Source organism: Strix aluco, chromosome 2 (genome assembly GCF_031877795.1).
Source record: "Strix aluco isolate bStrAlu1 chromosome 2, bStrAlu1.hap1, whole genome shotgun sequence".
Lineage (NCBI taxonomy): Eukaryota > Metazoa > Chordata > Aves > Strigiformes > Strigidae > Strix > Strix aluco.
In genome coordinates this window covers 57481049-57499468 of record NC_133932.1, presented here as the reverse complement: position 1 = coordinate 57499468, position 18420 = coordinate 57481049, and the positions used below count along the sequence as shown (strand labels likewise).

General features: G+C 37.1%; 1 protein-coding gene across 2 annotated transcripts in view; it reads right to left on the bottom strand.

Annotated features, from left to right (window-relative positions):
• The window catches only part of ANOS1 (anosmin 1), a 151738-nt gene that overhangs the window by 53853 nt on the left and 79465 nt on the right, over positions 1 to 18420 (bottom strand). For both annotated transcript variants that reach the window (XM_074814874.1, XM_074814875.1), the window contains exons 3-5: positions 11680 to 11742; positions 8291 to 8513; positions 2789 to 2973 (exon numbers count right to left, since the gene is read on the bottom strand). In XM_074814874.1, coding sequence (XP_074670975.1) covers positions 2789 to 2973; positions 8291 to 8513; positions 11680 to 11742 — 471 coding nt within the window. The remainder of the gene's footprint in view (positions 1 to 2788; positions 2974 to 8290; positions 8514 to 11679; positions 11743 to 18420) is intronic.

Below are 18420 nucleotides of genomic sequence, written 5' to 3'. Positions count from 1 at the left end.
ATAACATATTAATAGATTGAGTCTTCCTCCTTAAAAAGAAAACATCAAAAAAGACTTGATGACACAATACAATACAAAGGAAACAAACTTTTTCAAAATTATTTTTTCAATACCAAGTAAAAATTTATGTGAGACACGAGAAATTGCTTGCAATTAACTCATGTAAAGGCAATAGAAAACAGCAAGGTTTTTTTTAAAGTAAACACCTTAAAATAAAGTTATTGAAAATTATAACCCCATTTCTTCTTAGACAGATAATAAAAATAGAATATTGGATGAGGAAATATGATTAAATATTATGAAATTTCTTATAAGAAGATGAAAATAATAATTTCGCATAATTACACTAGATATGGGCATAGGCACAGAGAAATTCAGATCCTCACCCGCTGCCTTTTTGATCTTCGACTGCTTTTTACATGCTCTTTAGCTTAAGTTGCAGAGTAATGAAAGAGCCAGCACCATCTCCCCTAGACTGAGATGTCCCAGGAGTTCTCAAGCCGAATGGCTGAGCTCTTCACAGCCTTTGCGGAAGGTCTCATACCCCAATCATACAAGAATCATACAAGAACAAATCTGTTATGTGGAGAAGAAAAGCCTGGAGGCTGTGCACACAATCTCTTTAGTCAAACTGGATATCCATCCTTGTGGCTGCAAAATAAATTCTATTGCATGCAGACACACTTAACAAATTTGACAACCCGGTGGGATGTCTAAAACTACAAACACCATGGAGCTACATTACTTTATAGAAACAGAAATTATGATTACTGGCACCCCTCAAGGGTGCCCATCCTGTATATCCCATAAGGTATACACAGTTCAAAAAGTCAGTCAGGCATCCTGAAGCTTGTTCTGAACTGACATCCCCAGTGGGGTCCATCACACAATCAAACACACGACTCGTGATGCAGAAGGGACAGCGAAATTCTCTGAAAGATGTCAGTTGGAGAAGGCTTCTCCTGCCACAGTGATTAACTCAGCCCCTTCTGCCTGCCCGCAACAGAGCCCCAGGAAAGGCAGCTGTCAGGGTTCTTATCACTCTTGCACAGGAACATGTTTCTGAAACACTCTCCCTGCACATCCACTGTAAGAAGGCAGAGGTTCGTATACATTCCGCTACTGTGGAGCATATATAGTGCATGCTTCCAGAAATGTGCATGAGGTCTGTTTCTGGGATGAGAAAAATCACAGCAGAGTGCTACCTTTGCAGACTGGATCCACCAGCCAGAAAAGGTGGGCTTCTTCAGTCTAGCAGTTATACATGGCATGGTAACAGTGAGGAGTAATTCAGATCTGGCTCAGTTTTGCTACACAGTGTTTTCCTGGTGGCAAAGGCAGGAGGCTGTTTGCTGAATATGGAGAATGCAGATTGAAGACCTGTCCCTCAGCTGAGAGATAATAAATAAGTCACTGCAACTTTATCAGGTTTGGAGGTGCGCATGTACCCTTGGACTTGCACAAGCAGTGTTTTGTGCCAGGCTCTGCTGCAGGTGACTTTTTCAGAGCAAGACTCTAACATAGTGACAACCCCCTGTAGCACCACACTGAAGCTAAGAACTTCACTTCTGAGTGTTCAGTTTCACAAGCTTGAATTTAATTTAAGATAGCTTTTTCCTAGGCAATCTGAATTGAGAATGAAGACAGATTGTCACAGAATTTAAACTCCTTGCTTTATTTTGTGGATGGTTCTATTTATTCTCTCTTCCCTTTTTTCACTAGCTATAATGACATTTTGCAGATCTTTTCAAAATCAGCATTTTACTTTTCTTGTCAGCAGGGATGAGGGTGAAGCAGTTAAGATAAATGATTGGAACTCTGCCATCCAGGTGGACTGTCAGCATGTTAAAAAACAGATTGAAACTGGGAAGGAACTAAGTGAAAATTTATGCTCTGTTGGCTGCTTCTCATTAAGAAACATTTGCTCATGAATCTTACATTTTCGGTATGGATTGCACTGAGTGATAAGAGCATGACATCATAGGCTTTTCTGAATTGGGAGGGTAAGATGAAAAAAAACAACTTTACAAAGAATAAAGGGTTTAGTGTATTTTTCCACTCTTTATTTTAAAAATTAAATAGCCTTTTCCCCAATTGTATTTCTTACCTTTTTGACAAGACCCAAGCCATGCCTTGGAGACTGTGCACTGAGGCCCATTGACCTCAAAAGGACTATGTCTCTTATGTACTTCCTTCAGTGGATTTTGGTATCTAATTCTACATTTCTCAAGAGATTTGTGGCTTTCAGGGACTTTGGAATTCCCATTTGAACAGACCATAAGTATGTGCTTACAAGAAAGCACCACTCACTGGCCTTACAAAAATCAAGCCTCCAGCTGGTTCTATACATTTTTGTCTATAGGTAGCAAATCCACAAAATAAACTCATTTTGAAAACACAAACTTCCGAGTATTTTTTGTTTTAGGGGCAAGAAAATCATTATTTATGTCCTTACGGATATATATTCCCACATTTTTTATTAAGTATGTATTTTCAATACATACCAAAAGCATTTGATGTTTCTATAACTGCAAAACCGGAAGTGAAAATACTGAAGTACATTTCTCCTGAGTAAATCTAGAAAACAGTTCATTGAGCAGTGAAGTAAGGCCTTGGAGATCTGGATTCCGTTTGCAGCTCTGTCGTGACCTGGAGAGAGACACTATAAAGGGATTCCTCTGCATGAGCCTCCCCACCTGTAAGTGATCCAACTCTTCTCCTATCTGAAGAGGACCTTTAGATCATTGTCTGGAAACTAGGGATCTATATCACTTTACAAAAAACTGACCTGTGCCACAGTTTGCCAGTTAGTAGCATCATCCTCACTTGGATGGATTCCTTGATTCCACCTCCTCTGAACAACATAGATCACAGGCTCAATGGAAATATTGAATTTTGAAGACCACTTCACCTCCAGGTCTCCAGACTGAAGTTCTGTGAATTTTAATTCTTTCCGGGGTTTCAGTGGAACACCTGCAATAGGAACATGCAGACAAAAATATATGAGTAATTTACAAGATGCGATTAAACCATATGTAAATGAAGCTGTATTAAAAAATAATTTTAAAAAAAAAGGAGACTGTTGGTCAGACAGAAGGTAAAAAGGGGGAATGGATAGGCTGATGAGCATGGGAGTTTCAGAACTGTTCATAGCTGACCTATCTCTGCTAACAATAAAACTTGTTTTTAAAAAATCTTCAAAATTATTTCTTTATTTCATTTAAAAACTAAAGGATCTGAAATTTGTAAGCTAAAACTGATCTCACCAAAAACACTTCCCAAATATGCTTTGATAACCTGGAGAAAGATCCCTTTGATCCCAAGCAGAATCAGCTATACCTGTTGTTTGGTTTTTCACCTAATTTGTCCTTAAACACATCTAATGACAGAATTTCCACAGCATCACATAATAATCCGTTCCACTACTTCTCTATCCTTACCATTAGAAAGCTTCCTCATTAGCTTGTTTAGTCTCCTCCACTGCATCTTAAACTCAGTACTTGTCCATGATATTCATGGATCATGGCAAACAGATTCTTTCTTTCATCTATGAAGGAGCCTTTTATGTACCACAAGACTGTTATCATGCCTCTGAATGTTTTCTCCTTCAGTCTAATAACCACAGTGCACTCCATTTTCCTTTTAAACCAGAGTTTCTAGAACTCTGATCATTCTTGCAGTTGTCTCTGGAAACTCTTTCATTGGCCCACAACGCCCTTCTCTACAGTCAAGCCTAAAACTGGACACAGACTGTGTCTAAGCCCTTACCAATGTAGACTAGAGAAGCAGAATTATTTCACACATCTTACACTAGTCTGATATACTTAAGAAAGTCATCTACCTTCTCCACGGCAGCATGATCTTACTGACTCACATGAAGCTGTATGGTATGATGTGTCACTCTCCATTCTTCCCTGAAGGTCTAGGAAAGGTAAATTCCAAGGTATCTTGGAATACAGATGTATATCAAATTGTTACATTTCAGAGACAAAGATGTCTTTCTAAAATTTTACAGTAATTTCTCATTTTACAGCAATGCTGAAGGACAGTTATGTTGTTTCTACTGCTGGTAACATCACCTTTTTAAAAACATCTGCAGTAGCTTGAAGGAAGAAACAACTCTTTAAATTTGGCACCTTGTGATTAAATCAACAAACTAAGTGTTAGATACATTTCTCTAGACAGACTTTAGGAACTCGTATATTTTGAGTGCGCAGCATTTTGTCACTTCAGGATATGTCACAAGATTTCTATGCTGATATCTAAATCTTAGCAAGTTATCGTATGCACTTTAGCTATTTTGTCATTTCAGTGGGCATCCACGTAAGTCCAGCTGTATGTGTTGGCTCAATAAATTGTCTCCTACTCAGCCTGCCACAGATGACCAAGTACCAGAATTTCCTTAGATGAGTAAACCACTTTTATATTTTAAGAGATCTTCCCCTAATTCTAATTATACAATTAGCTACAAGTAAATAAAAGTTGATTTTGTAGCCCCTGAAGAAACGTAAAATCAACCTGAGGAAAATCCAGTACTTAAATCTGGTTATGACAGCAGTTTAAACCCTGGATATCCTTCAACAGCCTGCAGTCTCAGTCTAATATAACGAACATCACAGAACATGTCAGTTTGGATTTCCACATTTGAAAATCCTTTTTTAATTATGATGTACAATAATCCTACAATTTGCATGTTAAGAAAACTTCCATATGCTTTGCATTAGGGGCAGTTGGATTCACTTGATTGCAAGTATCTCAGCCTCTCCGGTGTTACGTAATTGCGTGCAGATGGAGCGCAGCAGCACAAACAACGAGAGCACAGCACAAGTGCATTTAAAAATACTTTTGTAGAACCAGCACCATCAATTTAATATCCAGATGTGTAGATCCAATTACTCTTCAATGTGCTTTTTATTATGTAAATGGTCAGCCCTTTCATTGTGCTGGAACAAATTAGGCCTCTGAAGTCTGCAGTGCTTCACTGAAGAATTAAAATCACTGATTGCTGTATGTGTGCAACACCAGGGCCCAGGGAAAATGTTTCTAAAGGTGTCTTTCAAACAGCACATGCATCTCTGTGCCATGAAAAATAAATGCTACTGGTCCATCATAAGAATCTGTATCTTAATTGTCGGTTCCCCAGGAATTCAAGAAGTTTCCATGGAAGGGTTTTGGACAGTAAATGGTTCATTCATGGCATCAGTACAGTTATAAACACAGTTGTTCAAAGCCTCGGAGATGTGCACTGTTAAAACTGTACATTATATTTTTAATACAAAACTATTCATGAAAAGAGCCTTTAAACTTTGGGTGACCATCTGGCTCCAGCTATCCTATTATGATATTGTCATACCATCATACCCTTTAAATGCCATAATGTCTTCACAATTTACCTTGCCCAGATCTGCAGTTTGGTCTGCTGTATGGATTGCTCCCTCACACGTTTCAGACAAAACTAGTTAGGCTGGTTTAGACAGCATGAACACTAAATCTTTGTCAAAAAGAGGTTGCGGAAAGTTCACACAAGTAGGTGTATCATCACATCTGAGAGACCACTAACTTCTGAACAGGTAAAAGGTGATGGGTAATTTCTTCAGCTATCACCAGCAGAGCATGGGAAAAGATACATGTCTTTGTCCTTACTTGCACATTAGACAAAGTGAACCTGGTAATGCATTTTCCATACCTTTGTCTTCTTTCCTTTTCCTTCTGCATTTTTAAACTGTTTTATTTCTAAGCAGAGATATTGCCCCCATATCTAACTCTAAAGTACCAAATTTACTTTAGGCACTGTTATTTATAACATTGTTATGTCCATATAGAAAAAAAAATTAGGTAGGCCATGGAGAAGGGACACTTTCTGAAGTCCTTCACTAGTTGAGACAACATAAAGGAGGTGGAAGAGGCAGACGACAGTAGGAGAGAATGTTTGATATGTCCAGTAAAGAGAAATAAAAATGTGAAGACTGCGTAACTGATTAGTAATACTCCCAACAGAGATGAAAAAATACAATTATAATGGCCAGTTTGAAGATTATAGTGAATGCAAGCTAATAAACAATTAGGATAACAAGTAACTGGACTTGTTATGTTAATCCAACATTTGCAACATATGACTTTGGTGGCAGTGTACTTACATTAATATTCTTTTAGGACTGGGCTTTAGCACTCAGTACCAGAGGGCAAACGCAGTTTATAAATCCAGCAAATCAGATGGGTATTTTATATCTGCTGTTGTAACTAATCTCCAGAGCTTGATCAACAGTGAAACTATAGGAACTTCTGTAGACTCTTAGATTCAATCCGAGTTCATTTTCTAGCTGTGACTGCTGTCAAAATGATAAGAATAAGTACTAAACATATTCACTAGATCTTACTCATGCTTGCAGAGTTTGCTCTTCCTTACTGACAGGAAGGTCATTTACCACTGGAGGAAATGAATAGTAAGCCTACTCCACTTCTATTTGTCCTTTGTTGCAGAAAGACAGCTTGAAGAAGCTAATTAGCTGAATTCATAAGATGAGAAGGCAGTATGGTATTGGGCTTGCCCTTATTCTGCAAGACATATATGCTCTTACAAGCAAGCACCTCCTGCAGATAGGTGATAAAATGTTAGAGGAGGTTAGTTCTGCTCCTATATAATTAGGCTGAACAGCAGTAGACTTCCCAGTGTGCAGTTACACAATGTATCATATCCTGTCATATCCTGTGTCCTCTCCAAAAGCATGTCATCTTGTTTCATTTGTTTCTTTGTCTGCTTGTTTTGTTTTTGCCTTTTCCAGCTGTTAAATTTACTGGAATGCCTTGTAGTTGTGGTAAGGAGCCTGATCATGTAAATCATTACATATACAACACAAATGCAAGTTTATCACTCTGGTCATTTGTCTAAAGAAGGTGGAAGAAATAACTGATTCATTTTAATTTTCATTTTGAAAGGTGCTGTGTATAAGATTGTATTAATTCCTCACAGCTTTAAAGGGGCTGCTCTGAAGTATCTTGGAAACAAGAGAATATCCCTTCTGCACTGGAAATCTGGATCACAGTATTGCTCCATACTTTGAGTACTAGCTTCATCAGTTTTGTGCTTACTCAACCTCTACAACTTCTAGATCAAATTTTCTCCATTTATGGAAGTAAATAAGACTTAAATAAGTAAATAAGACTTCCTGATGGCCCATCCTGTACACTCAAAGACAGGATTCAAAGTCAAAGCACATTATTTCTGACATACATTCTCATCACTAGGGACATTCAAAATGAGGCATCAACGTTTCAGTTAAAGCAATGAACTTAAAAATAAAGTCACCATCTCCTTCACATATTTTACCATTTTTCATCCACAGATGGAAATAAGTCTGGATTCAGACCTAAGCCTGGAGTTTAGTTCAGAGTTCTGCTGATTAGGCTCTCCACAGAGAGCCCATGCTATCAGAAGAATAACTGTTTAATATTTACTTTTTATCACTGAAGCAAGGAGAATGGATTTCTAACGAAACATTCCAACTCTGTGGAACAAGAACATGCCTTTCATAAATGCTCATTGTTCTGAGTTAGGAGCACATTTTCAGAATATTTCCATGTATAAAGCTTTTTTTAATTCCAATAAATTAAAATCTGGAATTTCTCTAAGCAAATAATTTCTTAGTTTGTTGTTCTTGCCAATGGATGTCAAGGAAAACCTTTTTTCACAGAATCTCAGGACTCCAATCAATTAAAGATTTTTGAATAAGATTGCCTTAGATTTAAATAATGAATGAATATACATATGTGTGGATATTGTAATATTTCATTATTTTGTTTTTAGGTCATTAAGAACACCAATACCAAATATACTGCATTGATTTGTTCTTTTACCAGATTATTTTACACTTCTTATTTGGTAGTCCCACCTGCTTGACTTATAAACATAAATGGTATTTGTGATTAATAGGACATGAACTATTTATCGTTAAATATTTTCCTGCTCCATTCTCTCTCATCTACCTCAATTTAAGTGAGATTCACCTAAATTGGAAAATTTGTTCTGCTTACAATGATTCATTATAGCCACCTGTTTATATTCCACAGATTTCCAGGCATGGGCTTCACAAGGGGAAAAAAAATCAGAACTTGAGCAACATTCTTCTCTGGCTTTCCACCCTTTCAGTGTCCACCCACATCTCTACAGGCACCTTTCCTTTTTCCTTCCGACCATACAAACTCCTATGAAATGAAAGTCCTGGTTTTCTACAAGACACTGTTATGGCCTGAAGTTACTAGCCCAGTATGAGTACATATTAATAATCTCTACCTTTGTACAGATTTTTTGGAACTTGGCACGTATGACCGCATCCATTGGAACAACATTTCTTCACTCCAGAACATTCACTATCAGCTTCACAGCTTTCAACACAGGCAGCTGCAAAACCACTGGCCCTCTCAGGTGCTGGGCAGTCCCCTTGCTTCACAGACAGGATGTATTTAAGGAATTCACAGCTAGTTAGGCATTCATAATTCTTCTTGGGGAAAAGAGGCTGAAGGGAAAACAAAAGAATTGTATAAAGTTTTCAGCAGGAACACAGAAAAAACAAACAAACAAAAAAAACCCAAAATGAAAAGATGTTGTACGTTTTCCATGACCTCCTAAAGGAAAATTCGGATTTTCAGCTCTTGCAAAACTATCCCTGAAGATTTGTATATTCAAGCCACTTCTAAAAAAGCATTCCAAGTAAAGAATGATGAATTCCCTCAAGTAAGACCACCATCTTTAATGGAATAAAGTTGATTACATCTGCCAGCTATCCCTTGTTTTCCTCACATTGGCTGTCTACAAAGTTGCTCAATGACAGATTAAAAACATTCCCAAAACAAAGGGGAAGCGATGGTCAGACAGTCTTTTTTTTGACTACCCCACATTCCTCCCTTTGTACTTCCTAACACTTTACCCACAATATCTGATGTAATGCCACTCTAAATAAAGAAGTGAAATCTTTTTCATTATACTGTTTGAACTGAGTTGGCTAAGAGAAGATTTTGCAGTATATTTATGTTCCTGCCAGCATATTAGTAATTGTATAGCTCTTCATGAAACTGGAACTAAATTTCTGATAAAATGATCAGCAGAAAATACAGATTAAAATAAGCCTTAAATATATTGATTAAAGATCAAAGTAAATGCTACTTCTTTGAGAAATCAAGTCCTAGATATACGAGACATTGTTTCAACACATAGACATTTTATAGAATGTGTACTAGTGAGAGGTTTGCAAGGTTCACTTAAAACTGTATTAAAAATAGCATCTAGCACTCTGGGGAGAACATTGTGTGTGACATAAGGATTTCATCTCCTCTTTTAACTGATGCTTTATTTAGTTTGGTGCAAAAACAGCTAAAGTGATTCCCTCAAAGTGATTGGTGTAACTGTAGAGGGGCAACCCATGTAACTGAGGTTATCTATAGCCTGCCTTTCTATCTCAAAGCAACCAAAAAGCTTCCACTCTGACAGATCTGATTTACAGATTCCTAAGCCCACAAATGAATTATAACTCACTCTCCATACAACTATTCATGAAACTTCTGCAACTTCCTTTCATATTCAAATGTTTTACTTTCTTATTTTTACTGTTCTCATACTTCTGGCAAAATGAGAAAGACTTCACTATTATGGACGTCCAGGTGTTTCACAGACTATGTGTCAGTTTATTCTCCAAAGTCACCGTGGTCTAAGAATGTGCCACTACATTACCTCTCCCATCTTGTCCTACAGAACAGTCCAGAATTTTTGAATCTGGGTTTTAAGGAAGAATTTCGGTGTTAAGGCCAAAATGAGCTGTCCTTAACTCTCCTACTAACCCCCGTGATCCTTGGACATGCATTCCTACTGTTCCCCCCATTGGAATACACCTCATCCCACGGTTAGCCCAGTAAGAAGCCAAACCAGCAGGAAACTGAATTTATAGAAAGAAAGGAGTCAGGTAAATGGTCTCCTTTTCTTCTTCACACATAAGGGTTCCTTTAACATTACTACACATTCAGTAAATAAGAAGTAACATACCAAGCAGGGACCTTGAGAAACACAAAGCTAAATTGTTACTTCCAAATTTTTTACAAAATACAAAAAGATTGAAAACACTCTCAAATGAAAACAGCCTCCTTTAATTCAATCAAACAATGTCTATGGAGCATACATGAGTCTGAGAGAAAGGAAAGTGGTCTTTTGTCTGTGTGTGAAGCTAATTTCAAATCCTAAACCATCACAAATTTGCAGCTACTTAATTAAAAACTTTATAGCTCCCTGAGGCATAATATGTCCTCAAGGCTTCTCCTCCTCACCCTATTTCACAGCTCATTTTTCAGTTAGCTGCTAAATGTGCTGCTCTTCATTACGGGCCTTTGAAGTTCTAAATTTAGCTTCAACCACAAAACACTAATCAAAGAGGGATGCTCACTACTTTTAACTACAATAGAACAGTGTTCTACAAATGTTTTCCTTTTAAACCAATTTTATACATATTTTCACCCATATCTGGAAACATACAGCCTGAGTGAGAAGTGATATATGAGAATGGCGTAAATTAGATCAACTAAAACTGCTTTAATCCACTACCCTAAAGTTTTGTATATAAGGAAGCAGCAATTAATCTGCGTTAAAAAACTCTTAAAAGGATTGGTCTTCATGAGAAAAATTTGTCTTCTAATATGACTACATAGATCAGTAATCCAGTAATCCCTATTTACACATAGTCGGATCTAAATTTTTTTTTAGCTGAAATTACAGCTTTATTATCATCTTCATGATGTTTAAAATCATTTAAACATAAGACATGCTCTTGTACCAGAAAAAGAGTGCCCATAGTGATGAGGGAGTTAAATCAGTGTATCAGTGAGATCAACATATCAATTAAGGTCACTTCTATTTTTTTATAGGAAAAGCTGAAAATCATCAGAATCATACACTTTCATAGACTTGACTAAAGTTGTATCTTTATATTGATTTCATTATAATAAAGCAACTTTTTACTGAGATGGTATTTCCATTTTGTACTAAAAAACACAAGACCTGTAACAGCTGACTTCCACCAACTCAGCAGTCATGTTTTAAATCCAATAAAACCATCTCATTTTTTGTACTAGTTTAACTGATCTAGGTTTGCTCATTCACTAGGTCATTCTGAAACAGTTTTGCAAAGACTTGTTCCTGAATAATTATGCATTTTGATAGTAGTCTTCTGAACTAGGAGTCCACAATCTAGTTACTCTAGGAGAGATATTCTTTTAGAAATCAGATTGACTTTCACATACAGGAAAACCATCTTTTCTAGCTACTCTGCAACAAGGATTTTCAAACACTGACATTTTGTCTTTTAAACAAAGATACTCTTTCTTACACATGACCAGAAAAGATAGAAGGACATGTGGTAGAAATAGTATCTTACAGGAGGGATTTAACAACACCTTCTGAGAGAAGCTATGTAAGGGTGGCTGGATCAAGTCTTAAAACTTCAAGTTGAGATAAATCATTTAGTCAGAAAAAAAAAAAATAAATTCATACTTAATATGGCTAAATTGTTATATATGTATCCATTCAAATGAAGGCAAATGCTGTAAAAATCCTATGTTTGTTAGCTAATTGAAGCTAATAATTTAAATGAAAGAGACAGCTAGAACAAACTGAGAAAGAGCGCCCTTGGGCTGACATACCTCACAGAAGCTTTGGCAATGGTTTTTCTTCAAGTCCCAGGACTCTTTGCAGGGCTCCAGGCACTAGGAAGAATCAGGAGGCAGATAAGTGTCAGGAGGAGAAATAAATAAGCAACCCATTTCTTCTCCAGTTGTTTGTTTGGCCCATAGGAAGTTAATAATAGGCTTTAAAAATCCACTTCTCCTGAGGATAAGACTGTGTCATTGAGTCATGGTGTCAGAGCAGGGTCATGCCAAACCATGGTTAGATTACAAGAAATATTTTCAGTATTTCTTACTGTACAAGGCAATTGCCTCACTTGTTTATATGCCAACCTATTTTCTGCCTTTTTTAATCTAGGTCCTAATACCATTTAACACAGTGCCACTGGATCACAGAAACAATGTCAAAAGCACTGTTCTAAACTACAGAAAGTTAAATCTTCTCCTCTCTGACCAGCCTAAAGATTAGACGGGTACACTGCCTTCCCAAGCGAGAAACTATTTCATCAAGCTATGGAGTAAACTCAGCAGAGGTTTAACCACTATTCCTGCATAAACAGACAATGTTCACTGGTCTGTTAGCAAACCCACTTTATTTCAAGTACCACATTATCATTTCTTCACCTTCAACCTCTACTGCAAGGTTATACAGAGAGTTGAGATTCAAACTCTGCAAACCAGAGTCAAGCTTCACAGCATAGCATAAAGAAAAATCACACTATTAAGAGCATTTATTGCAGTTGAAACATAAACTTAGACTCACATCCAGAAACCTTTTCTCTTCCTTTGTTAAAAATATGATCTTGGAAAATACTGGCATTGCTGGGAGTTAGTAACACCTACTCCTTCCTGCACCAAAAAGAAAGGCTTTTGACATGCAATTTAGTATTTATATAACTTATCTTATACATAGCATTAGATTGGATCCATATACAGTTATGCTATTCAAAAACAAGCATGAATACATATAGGCTGTATCTCAGCTGTCTACCTGTATCATCAATGTACTAAACAAAATAGTGTTTTAAAAGTTAAGTGTTTTTCTTACTAACAACAAAACCTTAAAAATATAATAAAACCATTAGTCACAGAGGTTACATATTTCAGGAATGAAAAATACCACTCAAACTTTTTCTCTATATATATTTTAGTATTTTAGACTCAATTTCTAGCTCTTCAAAATTCACAATGTGTTGTATACAGAGTAATTAGAAGGATACATTATAAAATGTCACTGAAGTCAGTAATTTTAATTAATTCCAGAGTTTTGTTCCTCCTGTGGTATAGTTACCTCACCTTTGAGCTCAATTCCACTGTCATGCCAATTTTACAACTCTCCTAACAGTCTGATGGCTTTAGCCCCAAATTACAGAAGTATAAATGGTGTAAAGACAAAATGGGCAACAGTTTGACCACACTGGGACTTTGTCAGTGATCCCCAAGGCTGTCAGGATTTTTATATTCTTGCCTTCTCTGAATTCTTACGTCACTGCTGCACAGCCACACAGAGAATATCTAAACCAGCACATCCACAATCTTGAGATAACAACTAGGACCAAGTTCATGCTGACTGGACCACCTTCCTTGCAGGCTCTAGAGCAAAACAGTTGGTACTCCTGGAAGAAAATACCAAGATGCTATATGCTGCAGAGGGTTTGTTCAAGGCATAAGTAGGCTCCAGAACTTGATGCCTTGTCTGGCTGCCACTCTGTTGCAGTAATCACTCAGGACAGCACAGGTTTCTTTCAGTTGAGCCCCAGCATTTCCTGCCATTAGGGCAAGCAGAGACGATGGGCATCTCAACTCAAACACTTCAAAGGAAAGATGGACAAAACCAAACCAGGACTGAGCAGTATCCTGCAATATGACTGCTCTCAGAATACTCCAAGGAAAGCAGATGATGTAGCAAGCCATAAGGCCTCCATCATAAGCCTTATAGGCTCTGACTAGAGTACTCACTCTTACCTACACATAAACAAAAAAAATCTTCCTACTCCTGCTGTATGAGGAGTCCTCAGAGCACTGGGCTTAGCCTAGCACCATGGGCTACTGTAGAAACCGACTGCCTAGCTTTAGTGGAGCTTTATGATTCCCTAAGTTGGAGAAAAACTGCTAGCAGACAGAAGTGTTGCTAATAAATTTGCACTAGAAGAGTTTGGGACTGTCCTTCTAAAAAAGCAGTTGTTAAGCTTGCAATAACAAAGATGAGAGCAACTTACAAACAGAGGTTTGTGCATTTATCCTCCTAGCTACTCTGTTATGAGGTTCCCCTAAAGTGGGAAGCTGGAAAAGCTGGAAGCTTGGATCCAGCTCTCACCTTTGAGCTGTTGACTTAAACTGTAAATCAGCTGAGATCTTGAGATCCCCCTGTCTGGTGAGCTTTATCCTCTGAATGGCAATAATCTGTTAGAGAGATACTTTTTTTTCCCCTGTGAAGTCTCACCTGATGTTTTTTATGTGCAGAGGGAAATGTGTTCCAGATCCAATGTGTTACATACATGTCAGCTCTGAAGAAGGGCTATTGTGTACATAAATTCATCTTTTTCCAGACATCTCAGCTTTCCAGTAAACTCTCTGTCCTCATAAACTTTAGCCTGTCTGGTTCTGTTAAACTTTCTCATCCCATTTACATGTGTCACTCTGAGCTGTATCTTTTATCTGCAACAGGTTGTGGGTTTTTTCTCATCTTTGGCATGCTTTGCTATGAATGTGCATCAGGATGAGTCTACCAACAAACAAACATGCATTTTGCAGTGCTCTGCACAGTACTGTAGTAAAACATTTCTCCCTCCACTATGGATCGCCTCCATTTTTAGTCCATCTAGCCAAGACAAGCATCAAGTTGAAAACTCTCTCATAAAAAAAGCAGAATCAGGCCTTACATCAACAGCAGCTGAAAGTTTTCTGACAGGCATCACTCTATGCATAAAAAAAATTAAAATCAAGAAAAAGTCAGTCAGAACTAGTGGCAATAACATCTGTTTTCTTAAATCCAAGTCTTCAGAGAATACAAAAAAGTGCACACATCTTAAAATTTGGATAATACATTTCTAATAATTTTAATGGAACACAGCAAATGCCTGACCCAAAGCTCCCCAGACCAACAGGAGTTATTTCACTGGTGGTGTGTTTAGCCTTGATGTCTGAAAGGAATGTATACCGCATTTCTCACCAATAAGAAGAGTTTCAAGGAAATACCTAAAACACCCATGTGAAAACTATTCCCATCCAACAGGTAAACACGTCCAGGTTTTCTGGATTAGTGTAAATGTGTGTGCCTGTTAAAAGGATACTGAAAACCTCTATCCAGGATAAGAAGGAATCTAGGACAAGCAGTAGCTGGTTTTGTCTCTATGTAATAAAAAATACCTTGCAGACGTTACCACCCACCCTCAGAAGCTAAGCTTAGGTAGGTAGATGGCAGACCACCAGCAGGCAGGAGAGCAGCGGCATGGGAAGCATGCCAGCAGTCCATTCAGCAGATGTCACCGGTCCCTTGGAGCCACTGCTGACTGCTGCCCCAGCAGCACTGTAAAGGCTGCTCTACTAATGGGGTGGGAACAGATATGAAACACAGCATTGAACCAGTCATTATGGGCTGGTGGCACTCTTCAGATGATGAGTGTAAATCACACTGCCCTTGTTAAATTGAATCCTCCTAAAGCACCTGTTTTGTCATCTCCTCTCGTTAAGTCTGCAAGTTGTAGGCCTGCCTTCCTCATCCAGACTGCTGCAGAGTTGTTATTAAGTACTAAACAATTGCATCAAAAGCCCAAAGGAGTGCTAATAGAAAGTACCCCAGCATTTGTCATCCTTTAAAGATGGGGGGGGGGGGGTACATACACACACACACATAGGTATAAGTATGTATCAGGTACTACTATAGACCTGTTAATATTCAGACTGTGTAAAATCAGGGACAAGGGCAAAGTACTGTTTCATTCAAGAAAGAAGGATTACTATTGCTTTGAAATATTTGAGGTTTATATCTTTAATTTCATTTTTTAAAAATATGCAGTTAAGGGCCCTGTTAGAGAAGGTTTTTCTCTATTTTTTAAACTGTAAATAAAGCAACTTAGCATATGATTAGCATATGATGCATGCCATTTACTTTAGTTAGTAAAGGGATTTTCAAAATAGTCCATCAACACTTGCTTAGGAAATGTTGCCTTTGACCTGAATGGGACAGAGTTACACCAACACAGCAATTTTGAAAGTGTAATGAATTTCAAAACATCATTTAAGTATTAAAATAAATATTTATTCAAATACAGTATATTTATTCATATCCTGTATATTTATTCAAATATTATATTTAAGTTAAATAGCTGAATTTAACATATCAAACATTTATTTTGGAGTAGAAGAGTCTACCCACAGTATTTTTGTTTAATAAGGCTTCTCCCCTCACTGAAGTGGAACCAAGTCATATGCAAACTGTTGCAAAAAGAATGGAATCAAAATGTTATAGCTGGAATGTAATTATTCTTTTCATTATCATTCACCATTCCAGTTGCTCACAAAAGCAAGGTCAGAAATTAAAGATTTATGTTTAGAATATATATTTAAGTGTTTTCCTGTCCTAAGGTATTTAATTAAATGGAATTTGGTTAAAAAGAGAAAGAAAAAAACACTTTTCAGTGTACAGTCTCCTAAGAACCTGCCATGTCATGAAGACAAGTACCTAAAAAATGCAGGTACTCACTGTCAGGCACTGAGCAGAGAACATTCTTGGGGTCAGGAATTTAACCAAAGTCAAAGGAGAACAGAGTGTTCATCACTCTTAGAGAGAATAATTTTGTGATGAGTACACTTAAATATGCAACTGTGCCCAAAGGAACCATGAAAAAAAATTATTTTCAATCTGTAAATTTTAGCACAGTGGCAGTAAACATGATGCAAAACATAAACAGGAAGCAAGAGAAAAATAAGTGATTTTGAGATTTTTTTTTATCTACATCTGCTGTTTATCAATAGGAATAGAAATCGTTACTTTCTCTGTCTCAAAAATTGAACCATGAGCTGTATGAAGAACATAATTTTTTGGTTTCAGAACAGTAAATGTACAGTTGAATATTTACCCAGTCCAAATTAATTAACAGCATGCTAGTTTGGTAGAACAATATTAGGTATTAGCAATATCACACCATAGAACATACTAAATTTTGAATAGTTTGAACAACTACTTTTCTTCTTTACAAGTCATTAGAAGCAGGATGTGTTTACTGAAACTATTTCTCATGATAAAACCGAGGAGATCCATCAGGAAGATTTATAATTTAAAAAAATTTGGTACATCAATTAAAAAAAAAATCTCCCATTAGTTCTGGATTATATTTTCCCAAAAGATCCACACACACAAAAAACAATCCTCAAACATTCTCTTCCTAGAAGATACATCTCATTTACTAATGCCAAAAAGAAGTATCAATATTTACATTACTGTTTGAATCAAAGACCAGATTAGATTCTCCAACTTGTCACATGAGTCTGATTTGGTACTTCTGCACTTAGGAGGACATGATGTAGTTCTAAAAGCTATACCTATAAAGAAATAATTTAGAAGAATAGAATGTTAATTGTGCATAAAAGTAGGTAAGAATCACAACTCTTTTAATAATTTGCAATGAAACATAAGAAAAGCATCCTGGGATGAGACCAACTAATACATTTGAAGGACTTTGGCTGCCCACTTCAGGAATGTACATAATTTTTGTCAAATAATTTTATAAAAGTTTAATTATACATTTGTCTCTCAACTTCCTATGGTAATGCATGTCCTCATAAACTCTAAGATGAGTACTTTCCTTTTATAGGTTCAAGGCAGCTTACCCGAATTCTGCATGTTAAAATGAAAGAAGAGTTTGGTTATGAAATTGAAGACACATTCTTTTAAAGATCCCTGGTCTATTTGGTTTTAAATCTTCAGTTTAAATCTTTGACCAGCAAGTACTCAGGTATGGACTGTCTACCCACCCAGAACACACAGGTGTGACTGTTTCATAATGTATGTTACAAAATTAAAAGCTAAGGTAAACAGAACTATATGCAGTGAGAATTTCAGGCACTTAGAGTGATGAATGCTACAGAGGCGGGAAAGTGAATCCAGAATCATGATGCAAAAAAACCCTTTTCTCATTTCCATGCTAGATCATTCTTGATGCTCTCCAAAACCCATGCTTGATAGTTTGATTGATTTGGAGACTTCATGTGAGCAATTCTCCATGTGAGTGGTTCATGGTATCAGGGTATTGCACTCAAGTTTGTGGGCACCCTTCCCAGTGATAAGTGCCTAAGATGAGGCACTGCAGCACTTCAGGTATGATCAATTTCAGGCGCTCATATGCCCTACTAGGTCAGGCACCCCCTGTACACATCTATTGTTTAAAACAAACCATTAGAGGTAGAGATGCACTAATGAATCAGTGAGTTCCTCAGGCCAAAAAAATCCGCGAGCCCAGAGCAGTGTTCAACTGCAGAATCAGTAGTTGTCATATTAGCTTGTAGGTTGATATGTACCACTCAAGAAGACTCTGGGCATTTTGTGACATCCATTTTAAGCCGAGTCAGTCTCTTGCTTCTCTGCCTCTTTTGCCTCTCTTCCCCCATTAGCAGACTGAACCATCAGAGCACTAGTCATAAACTTTCTAGAAACTTGGTGTAACATTTTATCTCCTAAAATTCAGTTACATTTAATGTAGACAGGGAGAGGTTTAAGTATCTTTAAAACTTTGAAAGTCTAATAGGAACAACTGTGAA